Source organism: Botrytis porri (genome assembly GCF_014898465.1).
Source record: "Botrytis porri strain MUCL 3234 chromosome Unknown BPOR_015, whole genome shotgun sequence".
Taxonomy (NCBI): domain Eukaryota; kingdom Fungi; phylum Ascomycota; class Leotiomycetes; order Helotiales; family Sclerotiniaceae; genus Botrytis; species Botrytis porri.
The window spans coordinates 1,099,920-1,125,897 of NW_024066089.1; the positions used below are offsets into that span (position 1 = coordinate 1,099,920).

General features: G+C 40.6%; 6 protein-coding genes across 6 annotated transcripts; 4 read left to right on the forward strand and 2 right to left on the reverse strand.

The window, feature by feature from the left end:
- Positions 1 to 850: 850 nt before the first annotated feature.
- On the reverse strand, positions 851 to 3,137 carry EAF01_010100 (uncharacterized protein; the record flags this gene model as incomplete). Its single annotated transcript, XM_038918357.1, has 5 exons — positions 851 to 1,402; positions 1,462 to 1,562; positions 1,618 to 2,160; positions 2,217 to 2,523; positions 2,751 to 3,137. The coding sequence occupies 5 exons, from the start codon at positions 3,135 to 3,137 to the stop codon at positions 851 to 853; spliced, it is 1,890 nt and encodes a 629-aa protein (XP_038766327.1).
- A 1,599-nt stretch (positions 3,138 to 4,736) lies between these two features.
- EAF01_010101 (uncharacterized protein) lies at positions 4,737 to 8,296 on the forward strand. The gene is made up of 5 exons (XM_038918358.1): positions 4,737 to 6,546; positions 6,623 to 6,686; positions 6,737 to 6,893; positions 6,960 to 7,646; positions 7,703 to 8,296. The coding sequence occupies exons 1-5, from the start codon at positions 6,167 to 6,169 to the stop codon at positions 7,930 to 7,932; spliced, it is 1,518 nt and encodes a 505-aa protein (XP_038766328.1). The 5' UTR covers positions 4,737 to 6,166; the 3' UTR covers positions 7,933 to 8,296.
- A 5,225-nt stretch (positions 8,297 to 13,521) lies between these two features.
- EAF01_010102 (uncharacterized protein) lies at positions 13,522 to 14,244 on the forward strand (the record flags this gene model as incomplete). The annotated part of the gene is made up of 1 exon (XM_038918359.1): positions 13,522 to 14,244. The coding sequence occupies one exon, from the start codon at positions 13,522 to 13,524 to the stop codon at positions 14,242 to 14,244; it is 723 nt and encodes a 240-aa protein (XP_038766329.1).
- Positions 14,245 to 15,432: 1,188 nt separating this feature from the next.
- On the reverse strand, positions 15,433 to 18,922 carry EAF01_010103 (uncharacterized protein; the record flags this gene model as incomplete). The annotated part of the gene is made up of 4 exons (XM_038918360.1): positions 15,433 to 15,696; positions 15,753 to 17,366; positions 18,095 to 18,722; positions 18,837 to 18,922. 4 exons carry the CDS (start codon positions 18,920 to 18,922, stop codon positions 15,433 to 15,435), a joined length of 2,592 nt encoding a protein of 863 aa, XP_038766330.1.
- A 259-nt stretch (positions 18,923 to 19,181) lies between these two features.
- EAF01_010104 (uncharacterized protein) lies at positions 19,182 to 23,072 on the forward strand. The gene is made up of 2 exons (XM_038918361.1): positions 19,182 to 19,926; positions 19,981 to 23,072. Exons 1-2 carry the CDS (start codon positions 19,702 to 19,704, stop codon positions 22,936 to 22,938), a joined length of 3,183 nt encoding a protein of 1,060 aa, XP_038766331.1. The 5' UTR covers positions 19,182 to 19,701; the 3' UTR covers positions 22,939 to 23,072.
- Positions 23,073 to 23,903: 831 nt separating this feature from the next.
- EAF01_010105 (uncharacterized protein) lies at positions 23,904 to 25,146 on the forward strand (the record flags this gene model as incomplete). The annotated part of the gene is made up of 4 exons (XM_038918362.1): positions 23,904 to 24,282; positions 24,335 to 24,490; positions 24,539 to 24,914; positions 24,966 to 25,146. The coding sequence occupies 4 exons, from the start codon at positions 23,904 to 23,906 to the stop codon at positions 25,144 to 25,146; spliced, it is 1,092 nt and encodes a 363-aa protein (XP_038766332.1).
- Between the last annotated feature and the right edge of the window lie 832 nt (positions 25,147 to 25,978).

The window sequence follows — 25,978 nt, forward strand, 5'->3', positions numbered from 1 at the left end:
GCGTGCATACATGCATACTTTCATTCAATAAGATGAATCCAGATCCAGATCTAGATCTCGATCTTATTCGCATTCGCATTCGCATTTAATCTTCACTCAAATCTTGCTCCCCTCCACCACCACTGTCTTCTCCACAAGAAAAGGGGAAACACAGATGTAAACACGGATCTTAAAGTCAGAAACCCATATATTGCAAGATACCACCCCATTCTCAACGCCAGATTGTGACAAAAGGGGGTATATCCACGATGCAGACCCATTTATATCCATCCAACACCCCAATCCCATTCCCAATCCCTCAAATCAAACTTCCCCTTTACATACCAATTCACCCACTTCCCTCCCTACTGCTCCCTTCTCACCAAAGAATAAAACTAATTAAAGTTGAAACAAGGAAAGAAAATTGCCCAAAATCTTTTTGAAAAGAGAATGCTGAAAGTATGTTGAAGAATATCTTTCTGAAAAGAATGTCGAAAGTTGGTAAAATATGTGCAAACCGAAGAGAAAAGAATTGTGAGTAAACGATGCCCGAGGTTCGTTGTTAATTATAAGAAATTTCGTACTGTTGGTCCAAAATAATGCTGTTTGTTAAAATTAAATGAAGTGATTAGGTGCGTTTGAATTCTATGCTTCGATGGATGTTTGTCGCCGGCTGATGTGTCGGGTATGTTAGAACGGTATGTTTGCTGCTGCTGCGCTCATGATCTTGGATTGATGTATCATAAAAATTGTTAATTGATAGACTTATATCGAGGAACTTAGTCCCCATTTTATCGTGTTAGATGTGACCAGCACTAGAAAGTCGTGGCAAATCGTTCAATTAAAGGTGGTTAGTTCAAAAGAGCACAAGCTAACAATGATTGTAGCGCTTCAAGTGATCGAAAAACTTCAAAGCTTCCTTGCCATCAATGGGCTCTGTTGCATAACTCTTGTCCGTATTCCAGAAAACGAATGGTCCTGACATCACATCCCGAGAAGAACGAGATTGCGCATCGAACCATCGACCAACAATGATGCGTCCACCAGGTAAAACACAACCTTCATAGCCCCAAGACTGGCCTGGATCATGAAATCCATTCTGGTCTGGGAAAAATTTCATGATGGTGATTCTTTGAAAGCCAGAAATCCCATGCTGTGGGGGAATTCCATGTACAGCTCCATAGAAATGGGCTGTCGAGGAAGAGTCATGTGAAGAACCGTAAAAGTACTCCACGCCTGGATTAGGATTCTCTTTTGGTTTCTTGAAGTCTTTCTTCGACCGAGTAGCGCGTCTCGAAGTACGACGTTGAGAGATGGGCTCAGGAGCGGCGTTAGAGAATGGATCACTATGAAGTGTTGTTTCCCATGACTTGGGCCAATGTTGCTTTCCGAAAATCTTATCGTCGAAAAATAGAGATATATCCTGTTGCGACACTAAGTTAGTCATCCTGCACCACTGACAACTTCTCATGATTGGCTTACCTGAAATGACTCCCCACCATCTAGTTCATCCGAGTAAGGACCATCGTCAGTATCTTCCCCAGCTTGTCTCATTCTTGCCAATTCATCAGGATTGACATAAACTAAGGTCGAATTAGTTCCTGGGAATTCGAGGCAGTATTCATTGTCGACACTTACAATAGGCTCCTTTCCAATGGCTTCCTAGCTTTTGTGTTCCTGACTTCAACCGACCCAACCATGGTTGTGGTAACTGACTTTGCTCAAGTTCGGCATAGGCATGAGCGAGAAGTCCTTCACCCTTTCCAGCTTTGAGGTGAAACTTGAAGAAATTCGCCACATGTAAACACCAACGGACGTTGAGGTCACCCTTCCATTTCCCAAGAAACAATGGTTGTCTCGCTGGTGGCGCATAAACCTCCAATTGGGACAAGTCAAACTGAGAGATTGTATTTGTGCAATATCTTGGGTCCCAAGAAATGGATGTCAAGCATAGTTGGATCAACAACACCCGGGTGTTGACATTACTATCAACTGAACAAACAGCTTTCAGATCCCAATCATTACGAGTTTTCCCAATGGAATCAATGATATCAATTATATCTCCAGCATGAGTCGTGCCCGATACGAAGGATCCTTCAACATATTGTCTAATATAATCAATGTTGCGACTCACAATCATCTCATCGCCATTGTCGCCATATCCTTTATGGGCGTCGGATTCTGTACCATTTCATTAGTATGTACGCTTGACGAAAACAGTTTCAAAAGTGACATACCGATGATAAGATTCTGAAGCATATCAAGGACCTTTTCTTGTGCCTTTTCGATTCGTGCGATATCTCCACTGGGAAGGTATTTGTACTTGTTATAATCGAACATGGTGTAAAGTTTGGTGGTCCTGTGTCTGACCTGATACTTCTCTCTCAAAAGTTCTACAGGCCCATCAGGTACCGCATCAAATCTCTCCAGAAATCGATAACGCCAGACACTATCCGACATAGCATCGCGAGTGGTTCGACAGATTTGAGAATATCGTACAACGTCTCGATCGTGGGGCAAGAACTTGGCGATATTTTGGTGTACCTGCGTTTGAGTGGTTAGCAAATACGATTGACGGAGACGCATACGTAAATTCTGGTCTGCTATCTGTAATAGCTTCAAAGATGCTGTTCATCGCCCGAGAATGACAGATGCGATCAAGCGATTGTCAGGTTATCGCAATCAGACGAATGAATCAGAGGTGTCTTTCGGCATGACGACATACACGACTGACGAACAGGAGTGGAAATACTTAAAAACACAGAACGTACCTCTATTGGAATAACCTTCCTGAACAACCTGTCCAGGTTAGAATCTGGAGGAGCAACTTGTGCAGCAGCTTCTGTTGCACCTTTTGCTTCCACTGCAATAGGTCCCGAGTCAACGACGATAACCGATCCAGTATCGGAGTCGTTGTCTTCTTCATCACTCCAAGCAGTAACACTACTATCGACTGCGCCGATCTGGGAAGACTTGTTGTCGTCGTCGTCATTTTCTACCGAAGAGGACTCGTCGCTATCCGAGATTACTGAATAGGCCTTGGCTCGCTTGGATCGAGAGACTTCGAACGATTCGTCCTTCTTTCTCTTGGACACGGCATAGGGAAGTCTTGTTTGAGTAGATCGTTGAGAAATGATCTTCTTCTTCTTGGTAGGCATCTTGAGGTATGCAGGCGGTGATGAATAGAGACCGAAGATGAATTGGAATTGTATTGCAAGTGCGAGACCTGTCAATTGAGATGTGTTGATAGAAGTTTAAGACACTGCGATAGCACGAATGTAATTGGGAGAAGTTATTCAATGTTGAAATGATGGATGTGAAAGTTGAGGGGGAATTGAAGGTGATAAATTTTTGAAGAATGATTAGGGTAGGCTAGAAAACTAGTAGTGAATCTAGGGCTAGCTAGCTGATCTTCGGTGTCATAAGATCGTAAGTTGGAAAGCAAGAATCAATATGGATTGGAAAAGATCAAATCGATAATGTCGGAATGGTCTCTGGCCATGCAAATTATATGTTTCGAATGAAATTTGATTAGATGAAGAGACACCAGGTACTTTTCGAGGTATGATAAATTGGGAAGGGGGCATCTAGAGAGAAAAAAAGAGGAAGGCAATCTGTCAGCCTTACCCCTCATACTCCTAGCCTGAGCTATAATTGGAAAGATCACACTGACCTGCATAAGCCACACACATTTGACGACTTTTGATTGGTCAAAATAAGGAACACCAACACGTGACAGACGAGGCTCACGATTGACGGGTCCTAGGTGGTATTTCGATGATTCAAGGGCTTAAAGTGAGGTAGGTATGATATTGATATTGATAATAAATGATATTGATAATGGGAAACACGGGAAGAACAGTAAGATTTTGAGGTAACAATGTTAGGAGAAGTGCCAACAATATGTTCGTTGCTAAACAAATTTTCAAAATTGGTATGGATTTCCGGGTGCTGTCCATGACCCTTTTTGTAGTGGTGAATTATTATTGATTGTATTGTATTGTGTAGTAAAAGTAGTTGGGTTGATACGCAAAGAGGCCTTCCCTTTTGAATTCTATTATACAACAGTAATGATTCCAATTTGCAAACGACCATCATGACCTTGGCTTGGACATTGAACTTCGTGGTCTAGCAAGGAGGAAAGTCCAGGAGGTTGCTAGAATCACATCTTGCGGTTGAATTTGGATTTGGATTCGGATTGGGTGTGCCTTTGATATCAATGATATGGGTTCTTATATCTGGGAGCTATTTTTTGATGGTTTGGTTGGAAGTATTCACCCTTTCATATCATCTCATCTCACCAAGACAAATAGAATGGAAATGGTGAAGAAAGAGCAAGATCAAAGACAAGGGATTGGAAAATACCTTGACTTGACACCTTAATTATTATAAAGGTCTTTCGATTGTTCACTTGTTTAAAGGGGATTTGGGGTAAGGCTTTATTCCTACCAATGGATATTATATATGTAGGTGGTGGTAACTTGCTTGAATTGAGGTTCGTTTGTCGTGATGCCTTGACCTTGCTAGAAAAGTAAGATAAATCAATCAACGATAGCTTTCGACAGCTTTCGACCTAGTACTCATCCTTAGACTTTGGACGACAAGGCCACTCGAGTAGAAGAAACATCAATGCAATTCAAGTCAAGTCAGTCCAATTCAGTTTGATTCCATTCAATTTAGTTTAATTCAATTCTCCAACAATGTCAATAGTAATGTTCAAAAAATGTTCAATGTCAATACTTTCATGCCGAGGTCTACCAGCTTATTATAAAATCAATCCATCCATCAATCAATCAATCAATCGCCTCAATGTCTCACTCTCTTCACTCCCTTTCCATCTCATTTCCGTTCCCCATTTTTGATAATGAATGGCATCTCGGTTGAGCCTGTGAAGGTTTATCTCTCTCTTTATCTTCGTATCTAACCACTCACCTACGCCTCCCCCAGACCATCATCCAACTCACTGTCCCGAAGTTTCGAGAGTCCGGATGTCGCCTTTTTCCCTTAGTGTGGCTTATGGCTCATGGCTTTCCCGGAAAACTCTCCATGATCTGCTCTCCGTCTGGGCAAATTAACGGGAAAGCCATGTGAGCCATGTCCAACATCTCTGGGCATAAGCTGTATGCACCTTTCCACGATCTCATTCACACTCCCGTCTGGGCAACAGGGCTATCTCCATCCACAACCATACCATACCATACCACGAAATCGCAGGCCCCAGACGGGAGGCTTCAACGAAAGTCTGGGCAATCTGCACCTCATCTTCTGTCAAAATAGAACACTTTCATGGTCTATCATCATCCATATATAACCAGAATCGGTTCCTCAACTTGATACATTTTCGCATTCGCCACATGGATTCTTCTTTTAACTACCTACCTACTAGGGACAAACGAACAGCTCTATGACTGCAATACAGTCAGTACATTTCTTCATCCTCTGTCTCTCCATCTCTCATACAAACTTGACATGAGACGAGAGATCCACCTCTCATGCGGGCACACCATTGCTTATCTGTGGCTGAGAAGCTCGTTTTCTTGACCAACCTTCATTGTTAAGAGACCCTCAGCTATCCTCAGAAAGAAACCTGGAATTATCAGACAGTTCAAGGGAGAAAATGGATACCTCGTCTCGACAATCCCCGAGTTCTCCAGATTAGGTCAAGATAAGCATGAATTGAGGGACAACAAACCAATCATGAACTTTTCTTGCCTCTTCATTGCTTACCATTCCAAACTATTGTATACCTTTACCAAACCCAGGTATCCCGATCAAAATGTTCTCCATACATCAACATGGATAAACCTGTCCACATCATACCAATGCTACCGATAATAGGGCTACGCAGCACGGCCGGTTTTGCAAATTTCTTATCGAAATATTCCTTCGTTCCGTTTTCTTCCCATGAACTTCTAATTTCACAAATATCATCCTCCTTTGGAATATATATTCCTATCTCTTGCATACGTCTCCAATGAATTGATCATCCGACTCTCTTATCTTCAAACCGTCAGCCAAGGACGTTAAAATAGTGCCCCAATCCTCCTCTGCTACATCATCCATCTTTCTCGCTGTATATATACACTCTTTTGTATATTCCCAGATTTTTTACTTTTTTGGCCAAGCTTCTCTTTCAAGAAAAGTTCACCGTTTATTGTGCGTTCGTTCGTTCGTTCGCTCGTTCGCCATGGCTTCTACCGACAATGCCGAGAAGAAGATTGACGAACATAACCGTGCTTCAGATTCATCCAACGTCGAAAAAGGTGATATCATTCCGCGAAATGAAAACGCGGCTACGAGACACGAAGATCAAACAATTGCCATTCTCGAACTCGTAAAGGCTCAAGATGAACATCATCCTATGCATTGGTCTGCCTTCAAGCGATGGGGTATCGTGGTGGTTTATTGCACGCTACAGACATTTGTTGCTCTTACCAGTACAACTTACGTATCTGCGGAATTCTTGATCCAAGAAAAGTTTGGAGGAACTACTCAAGTTGTTACTCTGGGTCAGAGTATGTTCATTTTGGGAACAGCTGTCGGTCCTATCTTCTTGGGTCCATTATCGTAGGTTGAACACGACAAATTACGCACAACGCGATCATCGTGGTTGTGAACAAGAATTATAGCTGAACGTTTACAGTGATCTTGGTGGCCGCAAATGGATTTATGTTATCAGCATTGCATTCTATGCAATCTTGAACTTTGTGAGTCACGGTTGGAAGATTTTCCATCAATTTGTCCTAACAAGTCTTAGGGAACCGCATACGCTCTTAATCTTCCTATGCTTGTTATCTTTATGTTCCTTGCTGGCACGGCAGGTTCTACTGCTCTCTCTAATGTGGCCGGTACAATTGCGGATCTGTTTGGTGACATTGATGGTGCCGGACAAGCAATGGCACTCTTCGTCATGTGTAAGTACTAAATGATTCTCCAACCCTTGATGTCATAGACAAAAAATACTAATGACGTGCATACAGCTGCAAACATTGGTCCATCGCTTGGATCTCCCGTTGGAGAGTGGATTGCCGAAAATGCAAATCTGGGTCTCAAATGGATCTTCTTGATCAACGTAATTATCGGATTCGCATTCGCTATCTTATTGTGTTTTATCCCGGAAACACTACCAAGATTAGTCATCGCCAAAGCAGCCGCGAAGAGTGCAACTGTCGATGAGCAAGAAGCTGCCATCTTGACAAGTAGACTCAATGTTCTCCATGAAATAAAGTTCATCACAACCATGACATTCAGAATCATGTTCACAGAGCCGATCGTTCTATTCCTCGGTTTATACAACGGTTTCGCCTACGGTATCCTCTTTTTGTACCTCGATGGTGTATTTGATGTTTTCGTCGTGAACAACGGTCTCTCTTACATCAATGCCGATCTTACATACCTTAATTTCGTCGTGGGAGTAGTTGTCATGTTTCTCTTCGTTCCGGTTCAAACTTGGTTCTACGCGAGAGATCGTAAGAAGCACGGTATTAACCGTCCGGAAGCCAGATTCATCACTTCTTTGGTTACCGTCTGGCTTTTCCCAATTACGCTTCTTTGGTTCGCATTCACATCTGATGGAAGTGTATCTTATTGGTCACCAGTTGTAGCAGGTGGTGTTCTCGGTTTTGCAGATCCATTATTATGGCTTAGTATGCTTAATTACATTACTGGTATGTTACCCCTTCATTATACCGCTTACATCTCGCTAATTTTGATCTCTTCTCAGACTCTTATCCAAACGTCGCCGGTGCAGCAATCGCAGCTTTCCTCATTCCATCTTTTGCTTTCGCAGCAGGTCTCGCCCATCTCGGTGTCCTCATGTTCGATAACATGTCTACGAAATGGGCTATGGGTACTATTGGATTCATTAGTATTGGTCTTTGTGCATTGATTTACTTTATCTATTTCTTTGGTGCAAAGATTAGATCGAGATCGAAGCTTGCGAGAAAATATTAAATGAGGTGGAAAAAAACGATGGATGACATTTAACAGTACGGCTGAGATTGAATAGTGTGTATAAAATTTGTATTACATTGCATTGGGTTGCGTTGGATTGGGACGGGATAAAAGCTCTTAAGCGGTGGGTGGATATTTTTGTATCTGGAATTTTGGATTGGTTGCGAATGTTATCATTCACGAGATGTTGACGCTTATATGGAAGACGAATTTACATATATCATGTTGAGTTATGAACTGGGTGGGAAATTTTTGATTACTTTTTTTGTTCATACATTTAATACCCTGTTGTATAGTATCCCTCTAGACTGTCATCTTAGGACTCCTCGCCTATACAGGGATGTTTTGGTCAATCATGAATTTTTGATTTAATATCTGTTTTAATTATGAAATATTTATAGATTACTTATATATATTTCTCATTCTATGATATTAAATGTAATAATAATTATAAAATCTCATATTAATTATTTTCTAATAAGAAAAGTCGTGTTCGTATATTTGATATATTTATTTTAATTATATAATAATATGTTACGACGGTATTCAACATACCGCGTCACATGGCCAAACGGTTATATAATGGACCTAGAGGATCTAGAGGATTGAAGAATAAATGTCTAGATCTATAAGATCTAAAGAATCCAAGTAGAACAAAGCCTTATAATTCTGTAAAGAACAAAGGTCTATATAAAGAATAGGGTTTCTTTATATATAAAGCTTTATACTCAAAAACAATTATTAATTTTATTATTATAATTACGAGAATTACAACTAATTACAATTTTATTGAATTCCTACTTGAAGTCTAAATTAAACCATTTCGAGAGAACTCTAAACACTTCCACATAACCCTAGAGGCAGCTCCCGTAACATAATATTCATTCTTTAAATTCAATATAGAGATCCTCTCTATGATATTATTTATAAAGTTATTGATATTCCTGTCTATTATACGAATTATAAAGGAGTCCTAAGACGAGGGTCTAGGAGATAGATAGCGCGAATTTGTTACTTTATGAAATTTATAGTATAGAGATTATCATTTTTATTTTTCTTCTCGAATGCTTTGAGTTGGTGATCTTGACTCTTGACTTGCGAGATCTATTATTAGATATTCAGCTAGTATCGTCTGATATGGATTAGATGGGCTTGGGGGATGTAAGTGTGTTGGATATGTGATATTGAGATATTCGATTAATATCATGTGATGTATGTTCAATGGGTTAGGGGAAATGTATGAAAAGGTTTGTAAGGTATATCATATCAGACATTCGACTTATATCGTCTGATATGGATTAGATGGGTTAGAATTACTATCTATATTAAAAGGGGTTTCGAAAATGTGAGGTTATCAGTTACATCGAAAACAAGTTTTGACTATGTGATGTACATGAGCAACAACTCAATTTCTAGGGGGTTTTGTGTTTCATTTGTTGGAGTATCTCCATGGGAGTAGAAAGATGAGAATATCATATTTTGTTTCTGGGAGTTCGTCGTGTAGAGATATATAACGGTATCTTGGGAGAAGAAGCAGTGATTCTATTGGAATCTTGAAGAATTTAAAGTAATTCGATGGGGTTGGTTGATGGCGTCGATAGAATCCAGATAGGAGTCAGCAGGAAGAAGCGATATTTTATTTTTGACAATTACGGAGGAGTGTTTCTTGGGGGGGGGGGGAATATTTGGCCATACTTATACGATTTGTAAATTGCAGATTGTAGTTTTTGTTTGGGATTGGGATGGATTATTTATGAATAGAATTATTTGATTTGATGAATAAGTCGGGTACCCTACTTTCGGGCCACCCCCCTTTTAGGCCACTTTTTACACCAAAAATGGAATTTTTAACTTTCTTATTTATAAATAGAATTTATTGAAAATTTATTTATATATAATTCAGATCGTTTTGAATCTAATCTGAAATTTCTAGATTTTTAGAATTTTTCTATATTGAGATCTAGAGCTTCAAAATATCAATTTTTTAATTTATATAGGAATTACATATAAATTTAAAACTTTTACAAAATCTTTAATAACTTTTTAATAAAAATTATTAAAAATAAACTAAAAAGTTTTATTATAAGTTTATAATATATTTATTTTGAAGGATTTATAAAAAAAAGAAAATTTCCTATAAATAGATATTTAAAAGAATATCCTTAAAATTACAGGGATTATTTATACTACTCTAAACTCATTGTATACTATATCTCTATATGTATTAATTTTTTTTAATTTTTTTTTGAATTTCTATATAAATTTAAATTCAAAACTTTCAAAAAGATATACAGTTTTCTTTTAATAATTATTGTTAAAAAGTTATTAAAGATTTTATAAAAGTTTTAAATTTATATGTAATTCTCATATAAATTAAAAAATCGATATTTTAAAGCTCTAGATCTCAATACAGAAAAGTCCTAAAAATCTAAAAATTTCAGAATAAGCCTAAAATGGCTTAAATTATATACATTCAAATTTTTATTAAATTAGATTATATATTAATAGAGATATTAATAGGTCAAAAAAGCGATTTTTAATGTAAAAGAGTGACCCAAAACAGGGGTGGCCCGAAAGTAGGGTGATCGACTTAAGAGTTTTAATATACATACAAGTCACTATGTATAGATAATAGTCGATTGTCTAAATTACACCGAAATTCATTCTTAAAACACATAAATTTAACAATAAAAACCCTAAATGTTATCATTCTATATATTAATACTTCAAATATTAGATTTATAACTAAAGTAACTGTTACGGGAGCTGCCTCTAGGGTCACGTGGAAGTGTCTAGAGTTCTCTCGAGGTGGTTTAGACTAAACTTCAAGTAGGAATTCAATAAGGTTGTAACTGGTTGCAATTCTCGTAACTATAGTAATGAAACTAGTGATTGTTCTTGAGCACGAAGCTCTACATTGTAATGAAATCCCATTCCCTTATATAGACCTTCGTTCTCTGTTGTCCCACTGCTTCCCACTGTGTCCCACTGGGCCTTACTCAGTGGGACTCAGTGGGACACCTTGGTCAGGTGATATTTTAATCAATCTAGTCATGTGACGACCTCGGTCGTAACAGTAACCTCAATTAGCATTTTGTAATACTTATTAATCTGTCAATCTAATATATAACCTTTTAGGAATTAATGAAATAAAAAGAAAAGAAATAAAATTATTAATTAGAATTCAAGAAATTCAACAAAATAATTTTTTTTTGAATTATCTCCAAAATTAAAATTGAAATTTAATTTAATAGTTTTCCAATTGATTTTGTCACAATAATCAAGCTTTAGCGCTAACCCCCCTATTACTGAAATACTACTAAATTAAATTTTAATTTCAATTTTGGAAATAATTTAAAATAATTTATTTTATTGAATTTCTTGAATTCTAATTAACAATTTCATATCTTTTCTTTTTATTTCATTAATTCCTAAAAGATTATATATTAAATTCGAAACTTGCTAGCCTATAAATTTAACAATAATATAACGAAATAATAATATTTCACTCTATCACATACTAATTGAGGTATTAATATATAAAATAATAACATTCGGGGTTTTTACCGTAAATTTAAATACAATTATATCTGAATTTGTTGTATATATTTATAGAGTTCTAGTTATAGATTTTAAAAAAATAAATACTTTATTTTTAGAATTTTTATTAATTGTATTATATAGTTTTAAAATATAGTAATTTGAAAATTCTAGAATTTACTAATAAAACAAGCGAAATTTAAAGAATTTTTATAAAGTTTTATTTCAATTATTAAATATCAATTTCATAATTTATTTTAAAACTAAAAAACTAAAAAATATAAATCTTTATTATATAAATAATTCATTTAAAAAGTCTCAATTAAAAAATATAATTATAAGTATTAATAAATCATTATACGAGATATATTGAATCGCTATTTTTTAATATATTTAAGATAAGCGGCCATTATCTATGCCTTAGTACTATACTAATAGATAATAAGTAACATCATAGTATTATGATATTACATTTACTCATCAATTCTCAATACGGAGTACACCAATCTTGAAATTTGCTTCTCTCGAGAACTGTGAAGAATGGAATGGAAGTGTAGATGAATACAAATACAATACCCTTCCCTTCCCATCCCTTCCCATTCCATATCTCAAACTACCTGTTTTGGTCTTGACCCAAACAAATCCATCTTAACACTTTATTTGCAATAACCCTGACATGAAGGAAGCGCTTTACTCTTTTTTTATAAAGAGGCATAGTGGACTAATAATGAGCGCGGACGTTGATTAAGTTTAATGAAGACAGAAGTGAGGACATTAGAATCTTATCCCATTCATTCCATATCGAGAGAAAAAAAATCTATGTCAATGCGTGGATATATAGTACGGTTAGCAAATAGCGGTGCATTACCGCGATACTTTCATGGAAGATTTTTGGAATGAAGACACTCGATGCCGCTTATCCAGCTACTCAAGTCACCAGCATCGAAAATGTGATTTCTTCTAACCCCCTTTTGCCTCAGCCAAGGAAATCTCCGAATTCCGATTCAGTCTCCTTCGTTCGTTGCGTAGCGCACGAAGGACTAAGCTGCCCTTCTCGGTTCAACGAATGGTTTCTCATAGATGCTGCTTATAATTCGTAATGTGCATTTCGAAATCCGGGTGGTGTTTAATAAGTCGCTGGATACGCGGCGAGAGGAGTGGAATAAGCTGATAGAGGACCGGACCGGACGGATTTGGATTTTGGGATATGGTGGGGTTTGTGGAGAGGAAGAATTTGGGATTGAGGAGGGGAGGGTAGGGGGTTATGGATGACGTTTTGGGTACATGTGCAGTTTTTGGGTAATGGGGAATCGGTTTGGAAGTCGAGAGTAATGACAACTCGATGTAAATGAGGAGGATGTTGTTTATTGCAATAGTCTGTTTTGCTAGAGATGATAATAAAGATCGCATCATATTAAAGGTTGAGTAATGGGCGGATTGATTTGATTCTGCTGTGTTATTAGGCAGGTAGGATATGCGATTGATACAAGAAATCCATAGAATCCTAGAATTGCAATTTGCCATGATCGTTAGGCTCAGTGCCTCTGATTGATTTATAGTGCTACTTTGAACCTATTCAACGATCTATGTGGTATCAAATGAACATTGAATGATCAAAGGATCGAATAAGTGCTCATAGTTTAGGAAGTTGCTATCGTACTACATAACATGACGATTTTCTTTGGAGCAACATGCTTTGATGACGCCAATTGACATGACATGACAAAAAAACAACATCTCACACAATGAACTTGTCCAATTTTCTTTGTCATCTTCCGTCTTCTTTATCAAGCAACCTGCAAGAACAATAAGATTGTCTTGAGAACAGTCCCCCAAGGCGACGATATAGAAATATCATCATGAAAAGATGAAGAACAAGAATTGAACAAATTAGCACGTGGAAGTACAAATGGCTTGATTTCATCTGAGAGAAGTTATTTCTTTAGAACTCAAACCTTACTCATAACTACCCTACTATTCACACATCTGTAACATATCTCTGCCATCTTTTTAATCAAGATTTAGAAAACTTTACTAGTATTTACAATTATGGCTGATACTATCATGCAAGAAACTGTCATGCAGGATGCTGATATGCAAGATACTGTCATGCAGGATACTGTCATGCAAGATACTATCACGCAAGATACTACCACAGAAGACGCTACTACCGCTGTCGTGCCCGGCCCCGTGCGAAAAGTAGCGAAGATGAGAAGATCCAGAAATGAAGGCTGGAAAAAAACACCGTGTGAAAACCACTGGAAACCTACCGAAAAATTCCACCTGCTCCATCTCTACACCAGCAACGACAATGTCTCCAGGACTGAAGATGGCATACTTCACTACGGTAAAGACGCAGCAGATGGCTTAGCCGAGGACATGACGGCAGAGTCCGTAAAACATCACCCGGGAGGCTTGCTACACGCATCTGATCCTTGGTTTCCGAGAACTTACACCTCTAGCATGATGTGTGACAGGTTGCGACGCATGCTTGCGGAAGAAGATGACTTGGCGTTTGAGTTGGAGGCCGAGTTGAACGCTCACTATGGTATGGTTCCAGACACCGCAGCGGAAGTGGCCACAATCGAGAGACAGAGACGAGCCCTGGTGAAAGAATCGGCGAGAAAATCGAGGCAGCTGGAGAAAGAAGAGAAAATCCAAGAAAAAGTGCGCATAAGTGGAGAAGAGCATATACAGAATTCAAACGAGGGGCTTAGATTAGCATTTAGAAAAGTTAAAAAGCCTGTTATCCTTGATAAGACCGCTGCTTGATAAACTCTGACCTCTATTTCTTAACTCGTGCTCTCACTCAAATCTAGGCTACTCCCAATTTCCACGCAATCTTCCTCTCATCTCCACTGCTGAACCCATCGTAACTTTGCAACTCAGAATGAAAATATAAAAGTGTAACTTTCCTTATAAAAATATCATCGTGCTCCAGTGAAGATAATTAGTGACTGTAGTGCCTTGCATTTAGTACACATACATATTGTATCATCCCTATGAATGATATTGAAGTCCATACCACTAGAAGCAGAACATTAATCGCCCTAGAAAGGATCTTAGGAGGTCAAGCCATAGATTAGATAGTTTTCGTTCAATCTCATTTATCTCAATAAGTACTAGCACATATCCATACAAAAATGAAGCAACTGACTGACTATTCTGCAACACACCAGCTCAGTCAACAGCCTGCATTCAATATCAATACAAACCACATTAATACCCCCATCCCGACCTTATCCACACGTAAGCCCTTCTCCCACTTCAAATTTCCACATAATTCTCAAGAGTCAAACAGTATTTTCCTTCCCTTCATCCAGTACCTTTCTCCCACCCACTTGCCAAATCTCGGATTCTTAACTTTAAGCTAACTTTGTATACCTACTGAGGAAATATCATATTCAAATCCCAGATAACTCAAAAATCAGCACTCGTTCCAAGCCAACGCTGAATTATCACATCAAAACAAACAACGATCACCCCAAAATGTCAAAAGCCTTGGAAATGAAGGATCGAGATGTTGAACTAACGAACCATACATTGAAGACAATCTGCACATAGCACAGAAGATCATGTTGTATCTTCCAATGTTATCTTCAAAAAGCACACTTGTGCAAGACCCTCAGTAACAATTGTTCTTCTCATGACACGAAACAATTTCTTTTCTTCTTAAAATCATCATCATTTTCATCATAATCTTAATTTATACCATCTGTCCCAACTGATCCCTTTCAGCTCATAAAGAACCATACACAATCAAAGATTTTCCACTCCCATACAGTACAACCGTACCATTGTACCTCGACCCTGAGATGCACAATGTAAACGCACGCCCACGAGCATAAACTTGCACAGAAACAGAAATCAAAACAGACCAGATGATGATCAGCAAATCCCTTTCAAACGCCCATTGCATATCCTTATGTCCAGCGTCCATCATACCCCAAGTGGCTGTGATTACTCAACTGTGATTTCAGCAGTTGGGTCTTTCCTAATATCCAATTCCATCAGACCTTCTTTCTTATCAATGACAAGACCCTTCTCATTGGCCAAATGCAGAAGACAGATGAAACAATAACTAGTCGAAATATCATTCATGACTTGTTTTGGATATACGGTCTGAAGGTTTTGCATGACAGTTGTAAACTGAAGAGTTTCGTTTTCATCCGTAGGAATTTTGACAGGTGGGGTTGGGAGTCGTGATGTAGAAAGTGACATATCCTGTTTGAATTTATTAGTGATAACATTCGGGTACTATGAGGAACGGATTAACTTACTGCTTGTTCAGGTTCACTAAATCCAATGCCCTTCCATAACTCCTCTTTCAACCTCCTAACATCAACCTTCTTGGCAACCCTAGCATATTGCACATATTCAGGCCTTAATCTTCTACTTTGTGTGACCAGCTGTGTACCAAACGCGCCCTCTTCCCCGTCTGCACCCTGAGCGCCGGCATTCAAAATAGCAGCGATACCACCAATACCTGCACCTTGTCCTTCAGCTCCAGGCGAAAATTGTTCACGTGCGTCGGCGAATTCCATATCATCATCGTCATCTAAACCTGGCATTGCCAAACCGTCATCTTGGAAGAAGTTGGCGTCATAATCCCCATGAGGTGGAGCTTCATCCTCTAATGTGTGAGCGGGTTCTTCTTTTCGTGCCCAATAATCTTCACCAATCTCGCCTTCAGGGATATCATCCTCCTTCTTTTGACCAAAATTTCCATGTTTAGCACCGAACCCTGATTTTCGACTACCCATTCTAGCTTTAGGTTTAAGGAAAAGGCGTAACAGTTGTTTGGAGTTGAAGTGCTTGTCATCGGGAAGAAGATTTCTTGTCTTGGACTTCCAATCTTTCTTTGGTAAAGATATCGTAGCATTGGTTAGTGCATGAGTATAAATAGTTTCAGCCAAAGTGGCATTTAAAGGAGAAATGAAGTCGATTTCGAATGGCTCTTTCTCTTTGCGCGGCTTTGTAACTGCTGGCTTGTTGACGTCTTTGATCTTTCGTATCCTCCAATGTTCAGGACCGGCCCAATTCTTTTGCAACGCCTCGTCGAAATAACTCAAAATGTCATCATGGCCGCCTTCCTTCTTTGATCCACGATCAAGAGATATGATGTACTCGCCGGTTTCAGGGTCAAATGAACCAGCACCTCCTTCTCCGTCCTCACCATCGCCACCATCATTATCGTATCCCACATCGTGAACTCGCATGCGTGGTTCGATTGCGGCATCACGAGCCCAAGCTTCACCACCTTCACCAAATCCAGCATCATCTGGAATATCGAAATTTCCAAGAAGTCCATCGTCGTCATCATCGAATCCAACAGGGTTATCATCGTCTAGGAAAATTCCTGACCTATCACCAACACCATTATCATCCGACTTATCTTTCTCTTGTCGCCAATCTTCTGGTGCCTTTAAAAATGGAATATCCATAGAACCAGAAGGATCTCCAAGGTCGAAATTCTTCAATGATGGGCAAATGTCTTGTTCATCAAGGAAATCCAAATTTGGAAATAACTTGACTCCTAAAGCTTCCACATCTATCTCCAAATCATCTTCGTCATCTTCGTCGTCCTCGTCTTCTTTTAAAGTAACATTTGCCGATTCTAAAACATCTTCCTCATCCTCTTCAATGGCATCATCCTTTCGTCTTCTACCCCGTCCCTCTGCCGAAGCGTCACCTGCGTCATCGCTGCTATCAAAAACAATACGCCCTTTAGAGTCGATAGAGAGATGATTTAATAGTAGACCTTTAGCACCACCCTCATCGAAGTCTGCAGATGCTTTTTTGAACAAAGGATCAACGGAGAATTCAAGTTCGAACTTCTTCAATTGTAATGCTGAGAACGAAGTTGCAAGAGTTGCTTCCGATGAGCGTTGAGCCTGAATTCATGATTAGCTATGGTTTTTTTCTGATTAATTATACCAAGTGCACGATGTGACCAAGACAAACAGGTATTACAATCAGACTTGATGAGAGGCCGGGTGAACCTCGGGATGCTCATCATTTCGAGTACTTTTTGGAAAAGCACTAGAATCAAAATGCTTCCCACGCGAAGAAGAAATGCTCTTTCCAGTCCCCAAACCAAAAAGGATGAAACGCAAATGATGAAGTTGAATGAATTGAGAATCGAGGCTCCAAATTAGGGACTGGCGCCAACCATAATGGAACTTTGAGACAGGATCATTTCCACCAGCAGAAAAAAATGAAGCAAAATAGAAAACAAAAAACAAGGTCAACATACAACAGTGGGGATTCGCTGGTGGTCACCCACCCAACTACTAATCCACCGATCTGAAGCTTGTGTATGGCAGAGCGGACGGGATGCCCAATTCTCTTCAGTCTATGGTCGTATGTGCTAGAATCTTTCTCATCTGATGTTATATTCGGATGAAAGTCCCCCGTTTTCTTCCAAGACCATGTCGCTAGACATAAAACTTAAGACGTCCATCACACCCTACCACTCTGGGGTAGATAAATGGTGTGTGACCACAGTTCTGCTTACATCAAATGCGATCTTTCATATCTCAACTATGAGATTTGACTTGTCTTCGAGATCCTTGCACGTCGGCTGAAGAACCAAGTAATAATGAAGATAAGTGGCACGTACCCTTTTCTTTGCCTTCTTCCTAACAACTCCATCTTCATCTTCTACCTCTTCTTCACTCTCATCTCCTTCGCCTTCCTCATTTTCGCCCCTTTTCTTCTTATTGTTCCCGCTATCTGCCAATCCACTCAAAAGCTTGCCGGTCTCTGTAGCTACACTGTCGACTCGACTCGTATAAATCTTTACACACCCATCGAGAGTGTAACTGGCCTTTTGGAAATTGACTCCATCACCCTCCTTCAAAAGTGACATATCATGGAAATAATCAATAAGCGCAAAGTTCCAAGAATTTGCAGCGTTGATTTTGTTGTCTGTGGCCATCTTCATCCATTCTTCGAAATTTGCGAGAATTGGAACACGCTTCATGGGAGTAACTGCGTTTCCTCCAACCATCATTACCCCGCCTTCCAAATCATTCTCTTTTCCTATCCGCCCCGGTGTTCTGTGGTTCACTGACGGCGAGGAGCTTCCTGCCCGATCAAAGTTCACCAATTTCCGTGGAGTCGCGGCCTTTTTAATTTCATTCATCTGAGTTTCATGGTGGGCATTTCTCGATTTTAATCGTTTTGCTTTTTCTCGCGCATCATCATTGAGAGCCAATTTCACTGGCGATGCATCATTCAAAGGTACCCTGCCATCAATCAGTATTGAAAGAATCTCATTCTGCAGAGCGCTCGCAAACGAAAAGCATCATATCTGCCAAAGATATGGAAATTAAACACCATAGCAACCGGGGCAATCATACTTCACGGGAGATTTTGCAGGAGTTTGTAAAGAGCCAGAAGCAACTCTACCCCTCTTAGCACTTGGGTTTTGTGCGACTCTAGGCATATCAAAAAATATAAAAATTGTCGTGATAGGCAAATGCGTTGCAATGATGCTAAGTTTCAACTTTGTTTATTTTCTATTATTTACATTTTGGTAGGACAGCGGGGACCGATTACCCAACCCCGACGCGAGTATCACAGCCTTAGGTATCAAGAGAATGGCTTACATAAGCGATTTGGAATCAGGATTGTTAAGACCTTTTCACATTACATGGTGATTGCCACATCAACTTTCATCAAGAAACAGCGAAAGGATGAACTCTTGCATCAGATGTGAATACATCCCATTTCCATTTCAATTTGGTACCATATAATATCTCCCCTCAAGTGTTAAGAAAGTGTTATTATATCCTTCCCATCGGTACCTACTTCTCGTCAGGAACACAACGAGGAACACCAGTGGATGTAACCTTCAAGGTTATCTTGTTACTCCATACACATTTGCCGTTGATCGTCCTTGTCTCAAGTTTATCGATAACCTATCTAGCACGTCTAGGTAGTGTCCAGTACAAGACGTGGACCATCAGACCCAGTCATTAGCCACACATACGTGCGATTACAATGTACTTTGCCATTCACTCTTATGACGAAGCTTCCTTTTCCTTGCCCAAATCTCCAATCACTATCTTGGCAATTTAGCTAGCACAGCCCATTTTATCAGAAGCTTTTCCTGCCCATGTACGTAGGTACTAATCACTTATAATACAATTATCATCGCCATCGCAACTGCAATCGCATTACTCCGACAAAAGCTTCAGGTCCACATCAGATCATGCATCAAGCATGCATCGAACTTCTTCGACTAAGGTGTTATCCCGCCCACCCAAACGTTCCAAATATAATTTTCGAGCCTTCTATCTTACTATATTGATCATTTCATTGTTAGCTGTGATAAGTCTTGTCGCAGATCAAAGCGCGAAATATCGTTACGGTTCTCAATATGGTGTGGCACAAAAACGAGCATTGGATGCGCTGGACAGTAGAAGACTTGTGAAACGGGACGAAGAGGTTTGTAGATGCACAAAAGCTACGCCAGACTTTGTACTCACATCAAATCTATAGTGTCGTCTTGTCCACCATGCCGAAGATAAATGCCAATTCATATTGGCGAATTGCCCCGATGAAACTGCAGGACTCCTCAATTACCTTTCGCTTTACTATTGCAAGCTACCAACAGCTAAGCCCTTAGCTTTCACCGTTCTCATATTATGGCTTGGACTATTATTCTCGACAATCGGAATCGCTGCGAGCGATTTCTTCTGTATCAATCTATCAACAATCGCGAGCATATTGGGTATGAGCGAGAGCATGGCGGGCGTAACATTCCTAGCCTTTGGTAATGGTAGTCCGGACGTATTCTCGACGTTTGCCGCAATGGGTTCGCACAGTGGCAGCCTTGCGGTGGGCGAGCTCATCGGAGCAGCTGGATTTATTACTGCAGTTGTCGCAGGATCTATGGCTTTAGTCAGGGAATTCAAGGTTGGTAAAAAGACATTCGTAAGGGATATTGGCTTCTTCATAGTTGCAGCAAGCTTCAGTATGTTATTTCTCGCAGACGGTGCTCTTCACTTGTGGGAATGTTTTGTGATGATTGGGTTTTACCTTTTCTACGTGGTGATAGTGGTTATGTGGCATTGGTATCTGGGAGGACGGCGACGTCGTCGTGAAAGAGAGGCCGCAGCTCGTGGTCAGTACTTGGCAATGACAAATGAAGAGATAGAGGTTACCGAGGAAGATGGAGATGATGAGGATGCGCCAGCAGGAGAGAGAGACTCCCGTGGCAATGAAGATTTTGCGGCATTGGAACGTGGCTCTAGTCCTCATCCACGAGTGCCTGAAAATGAAGATAGTGACGAGGACGGAGATGAAGGGAGATACATTGCTGTAGAGGTGGCTAGCAATATGCGAGTGATACGACCATCCGGTAGCCGGAGAAATACTTTAACTCCCATTCGTCCTAGTTTGGTGGGTGCTCTAGAGTTTAGGTCGGTTCTATCATCTTTGCAAAAATCTCGAGGTTCCCATGGCCCGCCCATAAATTTGCGACGATATTCAGATGACCCATCGACATCACTTGACTACATCAGGTCATCTGCAACAACATCAGCTCCGGCTTCGGAATATGCCTTGAGCATAAATCCTATTGAGAGTGGTGAAAACGATACACAGCGCCCTAAGCTAGACGCAGTACGCAGTAGAGCCGTCTCTATGAACGCTGCGTCAGCCCTCAAGCCTCCGGACCCCGCAGCATTCACCGTCGCAGATGTGCCGGACATTGGTATAATGGCAGCCACCCCAACTTTTCCTCAGCTCCTAAGAGTTCCGTCACCATGCCCCAGATCGCCCACAGTCTCTATCTCGCCTCCTCCGTCTTTTGATGGATCACGAAGCGACAGACTATTCACAAACAGCATATCGCGATGGAATGACGATTTATTGGCACCACCTGGGAATGAATCTCCAGCAGCATCACCCCGGCATCCCCGTTCACCAAGCCTAGACCCTGTAAGTTCACAGGCAAACTCTACTAGATCACGAACAGTACAACGACCTCAGCTTCAAATCCCAACCTCATCAAGAGATAGCTCGCGAAACCGGACACATTCACCAATATTACCATTTCCTATCTACATGGACTCTCCACTTTTGTTGTCAGGGAATAGTTCCAAGGCTCCCAGTATCCTGCTGCCAGATTCCGAAATCACACCCGAGTCAGTTAATTTGGAGCACGAGTTGTACTGTCCGGAGAGGCCAATAAGATGGTGGCCATATCGCATATTACCCAGCCCACAAATCGTACTTTCAGCTCTATTTCCTACACTATGCACGTGGAGAGATAAGAGCGGATGGGATAAATTTATTAGTGTTATTTCGGCCCCTAGTATCTTTCTTTTGGCAATCACATTGCCAGTGGTTGAGTCAGAATCAAAAGACCAGGAAGAGATAAGCTCCATTGATCAAAGGAGGGAATCAGGCACATCAAGGAGAAATACCGGCCCATCGCTGATCCCGGATAGCCCATCATTTATTTCAGAAGCAGGATCCGAATGGGTAGAATACCAACGGAGTCGACGGAACACACAGACCGATGATTGTCCTCGGTCACCTATTTCAGATTTTGGTCAACACAATACCGCGGCGGTAGCCATCTCGGCTGAGCGCCATCATCCTCATTCGCATCAAATTCCCACGTCGCCCACCAAAAATATCAGACCGTCTCACGAGGATGCGATTCATAGCGGGCCGGGGATGGAACATCCTAGAGACTGGAACCGCTGGCTTGTCGTGCTTCAATTGTTTACAGCTCCACTTTTTGTGGTATTCATATTTTGGGCTAACAGTGACGATGGTGACTCGAAGTCGCTCATACGTCTGGTTTTGTATTCCATTCTCGGATCTTTGGTAGCATTTTCCATTCTCGTATTAACAACAACCCATTCGAGGCCCCCTAAACATCGATTCGTACTTTGTTTCCTCGGTTTTGTCGTTGCCATTGCTTGGATTTCCACCATTGCCAACGAAGTTGTCGGAGTTCTCAAAGCATTTGGTGTCATTTTAGGCATCTCAGATGCGATACTTGGCCTTACGATCTTCGCTGTTGGCAATTCATTAGGAGACCTCGTCGCCGATATCACAGTTGCCAGATTAGGATATCCTGTTATGGCATTGAGTGCTTGCTTTGGGGGACCGATGCTAAATATTCTCATTGGAATTGGCGTTAGTGGCGCATACATGACAATTAAAGAGGCCAACCACAAACATCACAAGCATCCAAACAAAGATATCAAATATAAGCCATACGAGATTGAAGTCAGTGGTACACTAATGGTCAGCGCCATCACTTTGCTGATCACGTTAGTCGGACTTCTCATTGCAGTACCGATGAACAAATGGATAATGAGTAGGAAAATTGGATGGGGTTTGATTATTCTCTGGTCCATCAGTACAATGATTAATCTTGCCGTAGAGGTTAGTGGAGTTTGGGGCGATAATTTGGACCTGTCTACCTTCTTTTCATAAGATTGAGGATATTTTTGATGTAGATGATGAATTATGTTTAATAGTAGAAAGATAAGGGGGTAGAGTTGTACTATACCCGGAATATATAGGCTGCTTTTTTGGTATGATTTTAATGGCTATGTTATTTCCCAATATCAAGGCTCTGTTCAAAACAATAAGATAACAATTCGTGATCCTAGTATTCGAGTATGCTGATTCATATTAGTCTCGCCTTTGCATGACTAGGTAGTATATATTCATTGTGTTACATTGTATGCTTCAAGGAAACATATGTAATGGAATCTTATCCCAATTCTGAATAATTAATATTTCTCGATTGGACCAACTGACTATTCTCAACAAAAGCCTACTCTCTTTCATCAATGGAGTCTCTCCTGAAGTGACTACCTATGTAGTATATAAAGCAATCGGCATCTTGATCAAAGTATCAGATAGCCTTTGGACTATAATAACCCTTGTATATTTTGATATTTGATAGATCTATCTGTAGAGAACAAGGAATTTATATACATGGACGACTGCTACCTATGTATTATTTGAATGAATGAGTTGAGAGTGTACCAAATACCTGGATACTCTTTTGTACATCAGAACTCAATGGCAGCAGTTTTACCTTCATCTATTACTCGAGTACCTAGACCCCATATTGGCCTTGTATTTAAGGCTCAATAGTTACCCTTCCGAAGCTTAACCGGCTCGAGCACTAATAACCTCCCGCCCCGCTACAGCACATCAGACAAGACCAGACAACAAAAGCTCCCTCCAACCCTGAAATAGGATAACCAGCAGGATACCTACGTAACCTTAACAATTATTCTACCCCTCATCTCACCTTTTTTCAAATTCATCAAAGATCACTCTTGTGAGACGCCATTGCTTGCGACAATCTATTAAAGCCCAACACTTTCTTATTCGCACTGCGGTATCTTCTAGCCCTCGAGTTAACTTCGCTGGCTATCGCGATAATGAGCACCATGCTCCCGGGGACACACGTCTTCTCTCATCAACATCAATACAATCCGCAGGTCGACCAACCATGGATGCACCAGCAGACCCACCTTCAACAGGCGCAGCAGCAGCATGCAGCGGCGGTTCAGGCAGCTCATTATAATCGCATGGCGGGTCAAAATCAAAACCACAATGCCGCTGTGCCTTCCATTTCTTCAAATCACGGACAAGACGCAGCAGCCATGATCGACTCCAATGTTTCGGAAGAAAATAGAAGGACTTTGAACTTCATTGCAGACTTACTCAACGAAGACACCAGGGAAGCTGCTCTCCTGGAGCTCAGCAAGAAGCGCGAACAAGTGCCAGAGCTTGCATTGATACTGTGGCATTCTTTTGGTAAATTTACGCCGTCGGAAGGGATAGCGTTATGACATGCTGACAGATCTAGGTGTGATGACATCACTTCTCCAAGAGATAATCTCAGTATATACTCTTCTCAATCCCTCCCAACTCACCGCCGCCGCATCAAATCGAGTCTGCAACGCCTTAGCCCTTCTACAATGCGTTGCTTCTCACAATGAGACTCGCGCCCTTTTCTTGAACGGTTGGTTATCCAAACATCATTAATATGACACAGAACTGACATTAGTAGCCCACATCCCTCTTTTCCTCTACCCTTTCCTCAACACGACTTCTAAATCCCGACCCTTTGAATATTTACGTCTTACCTCCCTCGGAGTCATCGGGGCCCTTGTCAAGAATGATTCATCCGATGTCATCAACTTCCTCCTCACTACTGAAATAATTCCATTATGTCTTCGAATCATGGAGACCGGATCAGAACTTAGTAAGACAGTTGCGATCTTCATTGTACAGAAGATCCTTCTCGACGATCACGGTCTCAATTATATTTGTGCTACCTATGAGCGATTTTATGCTGTTGGCACAGTACTCAGCAATATGGTTTCACAACTTGTTGAACAACAAACCGCGCGGTTGTTGAAACATGTCGTCCGCTGCTTCCTTCGGTGAGAATATATCCAAGACTTTGATTTCGTTCCCGCTAATATGAATGCCAGGTTGAGTGATAATGCGCGAGCCCGCGAAGCCCTCCGCCAATGTCTCCCCGAACCTCTCCGCGATGCTACTTTCTCCTCGGTCCTTCGCGACGACGCTGCCACCAAACGTTGCCTTGCACAACTTCTCATCAATTTATCCGATAATGTTGTTGAATCTTCATCGGGTCACCAAGGTCTCTAATATCCACTTTCTAATTCCACTTTCAATGTACAATTATAAAAGCACCGACACGACGCAGACGAGCATGGGGAATTTCATCTTCGGTTTTGCATAGACATCACGATACCCGGTCTTTCTTTTCGGAAATGTCGTAGGTCTCTGTAGCTGGTCATCACAGGTTTCATAAAAGCATTGCGGGTCAAATGGGGTTGGTCTGAAGGGTGTTTTGCGCGGCTTGGTTCAATGAAGGTAGGAGTTGACAGTTACTGCTCCCTCAAGCGCACCAATCTGGCGGGGGCTTCAAACGTACACCTCCGCTCAAAGTGGATGGTTATCTCTTTCATTTATTTACATTGATTGGTGTTTATTACTGTATTTGGTTGTTTTGAGGGCGTTGGGGATATCTTACATGCTGCACTATAATATAATGCTGCTAGGGAAATGGGTTGTAAAGTAGGCAAAAACTTCAGCGTTCAGGAATAGAGATATACATTCTTGATATTGGCATTGAGTATTAAGATGGTTTATCGACATTGTGAAATACGGCAATTGCGAAGTTCCATAACCTGGTAGGCCAATATGATATGGGTAAGCTTCTTCTCATTGTTCTCAAGTAGAAGTGTACGGACTTGGACGGAGAAGAGGAACAGCCAAAGTAATAATAAAGCGGGGACGGTAGTTAGGATATTTACAATCTAGAAGTCGAGGGTGGTCTGAGGGTCTGAGGGTCTTTCGGTCTGACAGATCACAGAGTTGACAGACCCTTTGACCGACGTTTAGATTGGACATAGGTACTGTACTCTACTCTACTCTACTGTATCAGGGTATTGCACAAACCTTAATTGATATTCGG

What these genes read in the sequence shown, in the direction of transcription:
- EAF01_010104 (XM_038918361.1), top strand. Translation starts at nt 19,702, where the DNA reads ATGCATCGAACTTCTTCGACTAAGGTGTTATCCCGCCCACCCAAACGT. An exon ending in TTGTGAAACGGGACGAAGAG is followed by an intron (nt 19,927 to 19,980) that starts GTTTGTAGATGC and finishes TCAAATCTATAG; the next exon opens with TGTCGTCTTGTCCACCATGC.
- EAF01_010101 (XM_038918358.1), top strand. Translation starts at nt 6,167, where the DNA reads ATGGCTTCTACCGACAATGCCGAGAAGAAGATTGACGAACATAACCGT. An exon ending in ATCTTCTTGGGTCCATTATC is followed by an intron (nt 6,547 to 6,622) that starts GTAGGTTGAACA and finishes GAACGTTTACAG; the next exon opens with TGATCTTGGTGGCCGCAAAT. An exon ending in TCTATGCAATCTTGAACTTT is followed by an intron (nt 6,687 to 6,736) that starts GTGAGTCACGGT and finishes AACAAGTCTTAG; the next exon opens with GGAACCGCATACGCTCTTAA.